Source organism: Micromys minutus (genome assembly GCF_963924665.1).
Source record: "Micromys minutus genome assembly, chromosome: 13".
NCBI lineage: Eukaryota > Metazoa > Chordata > Mammalia > Rodentia > Muridae > Micromys > Micromys minutus.
The window spans coordinates 2,427,442-2,435,833 of NC_137982.1; the positions used below are offsets into that span (position 1 = coordinate 2,427,442).

The 8,392-nt window shown below is 55.0% G+C and overlaps 1 protein-coding gene across 1 annotated transcript; it reads right to left on the minus strand.

The window, feature by feature from the left end:
• Window positions 1-4,322: 4,322 nt before the first annotated feature.
• On the minus strand, window positions 4,323-8,109 carry TMEM250 (transmembrane protein 250). The gene is made up of 2 exons (XM_080928191.1): window positions 7,661-8,109; window positions 4,323-6,437 (listed from the first exon to the last, which is right to left on the minus strand). Exon 2 carries the CDS (start codon window positions 6,324-6,326, stop codon window positions 5,907-5,909), a length of 420 nt encoding a protein of 139 aa, XP_080784317.1. The 5' UTR covers window positions 6,327-6,437; window positions 7,661-8,109; the 3' UTR covers window positions 4,323-5,906.
• Window positions 8,110-8,392: the final 283 nt, after the last annotated feature.

The following is an 8,392-nucleotide window of genomic DNA, read 5'->3' on the forward strand; positions in this document are numbered from 1 at the left end:
GGTCCCATCTCTTGGTGCCACCGTGGGTACCACTACCAGAAGCCTGGACTTGATTGATCTCTGTATGAATATTCATGCAGCACCCAGCAGGCTTCCATTAATATTCCAGGAAAAGGAGAAGAATGCCTGTCCTCATTTAATGAGTTAGGAGGGAGGTCCGCATCTACCTATGGGCTTCCAAGGTTGACCAGATGTCTACCCCGCCCTCACCCCCAACACCATCCTGCCCTCAAAGTTCCTGCCTACCTTACTGGCCATGCCCTCCTGACCAGTCCAGCTCTCTCCCTCAGCTTCGGGCCTGCCTCACCCCACCCTGCCCGAAATGCTTACCTATACCCATGGTCCCATTGTAACAAGATACCGAAGGCTGTGTACTAACTCAGCAAGATTCTTTATAGGCCCCATGTTCTTAAATAGCTGACACAGCCTTGCGCCTGGTCAGTGGTTCCCACAGACTCCCCCGTCCTGCCCAGTGTCCACAGTTAGATACAACCCCAGCCTAGAGTAACATCAGTTATAAGCCAGAACTCCAGGGAGGAGGGTATCTATCTGCTTTGTCCCTGCTGTACCTGTTGATATTGGAGCCCCCAAAGCCCCGGGCCCTAGAGGTCTTGGGCTGGCTTAGGATGAGATGCAGCCCTGTCCTGGGCGATGGTCACAGTTGGCCCCACCAGAGATAGATGATAACTCTGCCCCAAATCGTGGCTTCTGGGAGACTGGTCGGATCTGTGAGAGTTAGCTGCAGTGTCTTTGGAGTGAGATTTCCTAGGGCTGACAGTACCAGAGTCCTCAAAACACAGCTCAACAGCACCGCACCCGCACCCCACGACTCCCCTTAGGCACCTTCCTAGGGCTGCTCTTCTGCAGGAGAATAGAAAAGCAGTGGGGGAGGGGGTGGGGTTGAAGATGGGGTGGAGTAGCAGGCCAGGCAGGGTAGGGTCACCTGGCAGCCCGTGCCCTTCAGTCTGCCACCCCACCCCCAGGCGCAGTGCGGGCCACACAATTCTGCCTGAGGCCCCATGTGACACAGCTGCCAACAGGCCTGGGCAGGCAGCCTGGCGGGTGGGGGAGGGGCACTGGGCCTCAGATCGCTGAATCAGCTGCTCTGGACCATCCCTGCCTGGGCAAGGCTGCTGCTGGGGGGCAGCTCCCTCTTTTGGGAACTGTTGGGGAGGCAAGCCAGAATGATTGGATTTCCGGAAAATCTCCCCTGCTTGCTTCAGTCTGGGACTGTTGCTTCCTGGGAGCCAGTGTTTCTGGGGGAGGGAAGGCTTCCTAGGAGGGCCAGGCAGTAGGGGATCCTTCTTTCTAAACAAGACCAAAAAAAAAAAAAAAAAAAAAAAAAAAAAAAAAAAAAAAACGGAGAAGAGAAAGGCACCCTGCTGCTGTGGATCTAGCTTTTTTTTTTTTTTTTAGTTCCCCAGAAAACGCTGAATCAGCATGTGAAGGCGCCACAGGCTCCCTCCCCTCCCCCTCCCACGCTGGCAGGAACTGGGCCTTCCCAAGGTCAGGGGACGTCAATAACCGCAGTTGAGTCTGTGGCGGCACAGGTCTGTGCTCTGGGTTGCCCCTGCCATCCTTGGGAGTAGGGACCATCTGCTCTCTTCCTCACCCTGCCCTGGGAAGGTCACAGGTACTGCTTGGGTCTCTACCAGACCTCATGCAGGGGCAGCAAACGGGTGTTCAAAGTCAGAGTCCTTCTCGAACCTGGGGCCCTGCAGCACCTGCACTCTCGTTTCTAGAATATATATTCTCTCAGGGTTGTAGGTAACAGTGGCCCTCCTGGTACCTCACATGGGTTAGGAAGAACCTGAGCGGGGAGCAGACACCATTGACTTCAGACTTTGCATCTGTGCTTCCACACCTGCTGAGATTTCCACTCCAGCTCACCTCCACTCTTTCCTCCTTTGCCCTAGCTCCCAACCATCTTGCCTAGGGAGCAGTCCCCTCTCTTTATATGCCCCTTTCCTGTGGTGGTAGTGGTGAGGTGCAGACCCATCCTCCAGGAAGACCCAGAACCCAGCTCCTGTCTCTCAAATGAACATCTAGCCCCCTGACACTACTCTCCAAGTGCTCCTCCTGGGTTCCCCCGAACCAGCCTTAGCTGGGCTGCTCTGCAAACCTCAGAACTGTCCCAGCAGGCAGCTACGACTCCTCCCTCCGCTAGGTAGCAGCCTGCCCTTCCTCACAAAGCCAGTTCACAAGGCCTGAACCTGTCCCTTGTTGCCCTTTCTACCTCATGGGCATGAGGGGCCTAGGGTACAGCAGATGACCAGATGGGTGGCTTTACTACTGTTGATCCTGTTTCTCCAGCCACTGAGGACTTCTGTCCGAAGGTACATCCTATCTGTGCCCAGGTCTGGCCCCTCATTACCTCCCCTGCCCTTCAGCAGGCAGCTCATTCCCGGCTTTATTCTCTTATGTGCTGCCTTAACAGACGAACAAAGCTGCCTGAAACAAGACATTTTAGCAGAATGCCCCAGCCTAGGGAGTAGTTCTAAAGTGTCTCTCTACCCGGCAGATTTCTGCCATATCCAGGACCTAGATCACTGCCTGACTTACATGTCTGTCACCGAGGGCGCTCACCAACCTTCCTCAGACAGGCTGCAGCCCCAGGTACAACTCAAAATGTCACCTAGAGCCACAAGGCCAATACATTTTCAATAACAGTGCTAATGTCTAGGTAATGTGACCCATAAGTCCAGTCCTGATGATCGGAGAAGCCAGGAGGTACCTCATAATCCCCAGGTCCCAGAAGGGCTCCTGGTTATCAGGAGGAGCTGGTTCAACCAGGATCTTCCAAGGCCTTGTGACACCAATAAGAAGCCATAGCTGTCAGAGTGTGGAACAGGTCAGTACCCTTAGTGTACCAAGTCCTGGCCCTCAGCTACCTTGGGTCCAGGAGCTTGTTTTCAGCAGCCATGTTTCTCGTGCTCGGTGACCTCTCAACCTGGAGGCCCCACTGGACAGTTAGGATGGCATCTACTCAAACAAGGTGTTAACACTTGATTTCTTGTTTTTCCCAGCAAAGGGACAATGGGAGACACTCCAGGTCTGTGGAAGCCAATTGCCTCTTGGATGTTCAACTCTGTGTTCCATCCCCAGCACTGAAAATGGATCAACCAACCACTTCAGACCACAGAGAACAAAGCAGGTCTAGGAAGTTGTCTCCTCAGGTGCCATGAGTGGCTCAGAGAGCTACGGCTGTCGCTGTATAACCACCCTCACCATGCTTATGTGCTGTTGAGCTCCGCTTTGGATTCTTGTGTGCCAGAACTATCCCTCAGCATGGCTTTTCCCGGGCCAGGAGACCCAAGCCCTGGTCTATGAAGCTAACCTCCCCCCCAACTCCTTCGCCTTAGGCCCAGAGCTGTCTGGGGCAAAGAATTTTGCAGTTTACTCTTACCGAAAAATGAAAACTTGGGCGGGGGCCTGCTGCTACACGCCCCGAATTTCGGGAGGCAGGGGCAGCTATGAATCTGAGGCCAGCCTGGTCTGTACAGCCTCGGCATACAGTGAAACCCTATCTCAAACACAAAACAAACTCAGGCTGGAGAGATGGCTCATTAGTTACGAGTACCGACTGTTCAGAGGACCTAGGGTTGGTTCCTAGCACTACATGGTAGCTTACAACAAACTATCTATGACTCGTTCTTAAATTATCCGTTGTCTTCTGGTCTTTGTGGGCACCAAGTCACACACAGCACACATGCAGGAAAAACATACATTCAAAACAAATAGTCTTTCTAAATACACACAGACAGAAACCCAACAAACCTCAAGCTGGATATCACTCATGCTGGTAATCATGGCGTTTGAGAGTTTGAAGCCAGCCTGAACACATTAGTGAGACCCTACCCCCTACCTCCAAATCCCAGACACAGAGCTGGAGAGATGGTTCTAGAGCACTGGCTGCTCTCCCAGAGGATCTCCATTTTCCATGGTGGCTCACAACTGTTTAGCCCAGTCCCACAGTCTTCTGGCCTCCATGGGCACTAGGCATGCAAAAGGTGTACAGACATACATGCAGGCCAAACACACATACATGTGAAATAGAATTAGGAAAAAAAAGAAATCCCCCAGTAACACAACCCACAAACACACCTAAAAAAGAAACCCAGCTTCCTGCTCCTCCTGGCATCTTCAAGTGTGCATGACACCTACGAGCTGCCCCATCCTTTTAGTTTGTATGACATTGTAGATGCCATCCTTTGAAAAGGACAACAGTTCTGGCTTCACAGAGGCACCAGCAACTGTCCCAGCATACCTGTCAGACATGTGTGAGGCTCCAGAACAGCAAAACTTAAGCAATCACTCCATCAGCACATTAAAAAAATAGGTTTAATGCAGGTGATTCATCTCGTAAAGAATTTAACAGGCACTCAGGACACTGGGCAGCTGGGTGTGCAATGAGTGACAAGGTCTCATCACCCCCTCCCCCAGCCCTGACACACCCACCATCACCCAGTGAAATGGGGCTTCAGGCCACTCCGAGGAACATGAGCTAAATAACAAAGAACAATGCTGCTTTGGGGAAAGAGTGGGGTTTAGTGCAAACAATTCTCTGCAGCAAGCAAGCAGCAGCAGGGTCCACTGGGAAGGCACGGCATCTGCTATCCTGGGAGGCAGACAGACTTCCTCCAGGAGCCCTCTTGCTAGACCAAAGGCGACAGCTGGCTACAAGTTAAAGAGCTAGGTCAACAGTCCTACATCTCTGCTTTTCCTGTTTGGGTTTTTAAATTTCTCATCCGTCAACTAGTTTCCTTGGCAGGGTAAGGTCAAAGGGGCCACCCTCATGCCCAGGATGTGGGGTGACAATTTGGGGTGAAGCATGTGTTATGTATGCTTCAATGTGATATGCTCAATGTCCTGCCCCAGCAGTTACTACTCAAAGCACTTCACTTGTCACCCAGGCCCTTGTCACCGGTGAGAGCCATATCCCACCCCTGACAGAGGTGGTCAGGTACTCCATCTTTGATCTCACAACCCAGGCCTAGCAGCACGTGAGAAAGGTGCAGCTAGCCCATCCAGGCTGCCCACGAGGCTGGTAAATACCACTGAGGTCTTAGTCGGCTTGCTCCTGTTTTCCACAGGTCTGGCCAAGACTCTGGGAGACTGCCGGAGGCCTCGTCCCTGGGAGACAGTGCAAATTCCTCCCAGTGTTAAGTGTAAGTGTTTTCCTAGGCTCTTTCAGTTTGCAGAGCTCCAGCATGGCTTGACAACCTGCCCTGGGTGTGGACCAGCCCCTGCTCTGGAGTCCAAGCCTTGGTGCCTGTGCTCCCCTGTACCAGGGACTAGCCAACTTCATACCTGCTGTCCTGCTAGACTACACTTATGCAGACCAAGGTGACTGAGGCCTGACTTGGGGTTCAAGACTGACACAGTCACTTGTGACAGCAGAGTTCATGGGCTTAGGATTCAAGCGGCTCAAACTGGGCGCAGTTAGTGGCAGTGCTGTGTCTGCTTGTATAGCCAGATGGGTCCCTGAGGCTAGAGCCAGGAACAGGGCACATAAAGGGGCTGTGCAGCCCAAAGGCACCCCTTTGTGTCCCACTGGTTGGGCCTGATGTTGGTGAGAATGTCACACAGAAGGTCTCAAGGTGCAGAAAAGACAGATGGGCCACCCACTGGACAACCTGAAAACATACAGGCAACCCAAGGCAAGAGGCTAAGAGGGATATCACATCTGGAAAAGTGCACAGGAAGGGTAACGCAGAAGCCAACAGGGAGACTGTGGTATCCCCATTACAGAGTAGTCTTAGCCCTTTTCTCCCTCAATGGGAGTGTGTGCTTCAGGCCTTACTTCTGGGATGGGGAGGGAAAAAAAAGCCCCCACCAGCCCCACCCTCCAAGGAAAGAAACTTGACATGGCACAATCAAGAGCTAGCTCCATGGAGGCTGGGCCCTCACATGTCCACAAAAACCATGAAGCACCAGCCCAGACCCCCGACCAGCAGCATGGTCACATGGATGCCGTAGATGAGCAGCTCGTTCATGAGGCGGAAGTCCACGCGCCTGCGCCCCAACAGCAGCAGCAGCACGGACAGCTTGAGCTGGAAGCGCAGCAGCACACGCACGCCCAGGTACTGCAGGCAGAAGAGCAAGGCCAGCGCGCCCCACAGGGCCGCCGTGAAGAGGCTGCAGCTGAAGTAGAGCAGGAATCGGATAAAGCCGTAGAGCCAGCGGGACTTGACATACACATCGAAGTTGTTGTACTTGGTACGAGCCAAGTGAGAGGTTCTCACTGGTCCGCAGGCTGCGTGCAGGCAGGTGGTGTGCGGGCCGTGGAAGGAGCGCACCCGCCGCGGGATGGGCATGACCGGCATTGGGCCCGGGCGGCAGCGCTGTTTTGCAGTGGTAGTGCAGTGTCCAGATGGCGAGCATAGGTGTCGGCAGCATCTACGAGCCCTCAGCTAAGCCTTGGGGGAGGTGTTGGCCTGCAGGGAGAGACACAAGTAGAGTACCAGGTGAGCCTTCCTCAAGGGTGTCCCCATCAGTAAATCAGTTGGATCCCAAGGTTGCACTTACAACTCTTTTCCTAAGTTCACAACCTGTGCAGGCCAAAGGTTAACATTCTACCTCACAGTGCCAGAAAAACAACAGTACCCTCTCTTAGCAGCGGCCAGGGGAGGGTCCCCTCTAAGGGCTGCCTAAGGGCGATAAAACGGGGACAGTAGCTGAAGCCACTCCTTACGGCTTCTTGAAGACCCCATGCACTTTCAACTGGTTGCTTTCCATAGCCCACGACTCCCCAGTGACTTATCTAATAACAACCTCCTTCAAGGAGAACCATGCAGAACCACAGGATTGGGATGAAGGCAGGGTGTCCACATTGTGAGACCCTAAGGTCACCTGCTAGGTCTCAACTCTGGCATTATTTTGGCAGGTGACCACCTCACCTCCCACTGCTCTTGCTCAGTAAATGGAGGCACCACGATCTCTTCCCTGGGGGCTGCCTGGACATAGAAGCCTTGCTGGCTTGTCTAGGCTGGGCATGGTGCCAGAGTTCTCCAAACTGGGACACAAAGGGAGGAGAAATAGTGTGTGGGTCCTTGTTTCACCAAGCAAATGTCATTTGCAGCCGACTATTTTAATTTGCAGATGAAAAAATAAAACTAAAATTCAAACTATATGACACTAGAGACCAAAAAATGGTAACAGGACAGAGCGACATCGCCAATAGGCTTTTGCGACTTCCACTCCATCAGCTTCCTTCACCGTCGCAGGTCCCGAGCAAATGGCCGCCAGTGCGGATGCGGCCGAGGCTCAGTGGAGGAAATCTGTCCCGAACCGGGGAGGTTTAGCTGTTCTACCCAGCAAGGCAGGGCAGTGGCCCTCATTCAAGCGTGTCACTGGACACCGCACAGGAGGGGTTTGCATTCTGCAGCAGGTGTACTCGGGTGGATGTGCACGCCATGGGGCGGCTCGGCACCGGGACACGGGTCTCTACGATCGGGACTCCAGAGCAGGAGGTCCAGCTCTCCAGGGCCCGCTAACACGGCGCGTGGAGACACGGCCCTCTCACAACCCCACAGGCTACGCGCGACCCCGACCCTCAGCCCGCGTTCTCTGCGGGCGCCACTTCCGGTGTCGGGGCGCCGTTGCCGTGGAGACGGCCCTTAGGTCCGCGGCCGGTCCCCGCCCGTCCTCGGCCGCTCACCCGGTGCCCTCTCCGTGGCGGTGCCGGTGTCCGGGACCATGCGGCAGGCCGACGGCTCTGGGGACCGGGCCTGCGGTTGAGCCTGTGCCCCGGGGGTGCGACGCCAGGGCGGGCACATGCCGCCGTAGATGGGGTCGCTTCGCGCGGCCCTTCAGTTGTCCCCGGCTGGCTCTGGCCCGGAGGGGAGGGCGCACCCGGGCCGGGCCGAAGGCGTTTGTCCCAGCGTGGGAGCCGTAGTGTCGTCCCTCGGCGGCCACCGTAGTGCGGTCTTCACACCCACTCCGCCCGTGCCGACTCGGTGAAGCCTCGCAGCGTCCGCCGCGGGCCCGCGCGAAACATCCAGGAATTCAACACTATTGGAGGACGCGCGCTCGCGTGCGCGCGCTCCGAGCCGTCCATGACGTCATGGTCCTCGGCCTCAGCCGGAGGCTTGACCTACCCTGCGCAGGCGCAAATGGGGGCTCTAAGAGTGTCTGGTCGTCTCCACGTCAGTGCGCGTGCGCGGTTGTGGGCGGGGTTTATCGCTCTGGTGTGAGCTAGTTGTCTCCTTTCTGGTGGTGCCGTAGAGCTCCATTCTCCTTTGTGCCAATGGGCGCTGCTGGCACTCAGAGAGCAGAGACGGTTGCAGATGAAGCAATCTCGAGCTTTAGGGGTCTCGCTGTGGCACACAAGGATCCTGGAAGCGCCAAAAGAAAGAGTTAAGCTGGTGTGTCACCGGCCTAAATGTCCTTG

What these genes read in the sequence shown, in the direction of transcription:
- TMEM250 (XM_080928191.1), bottom strand. Translation starts at nt 6,326, where the DNA reads ATGCCGGTCATGCCCATCCCGCGGCGGGTGCGCTCCTTCCACGGCCCG.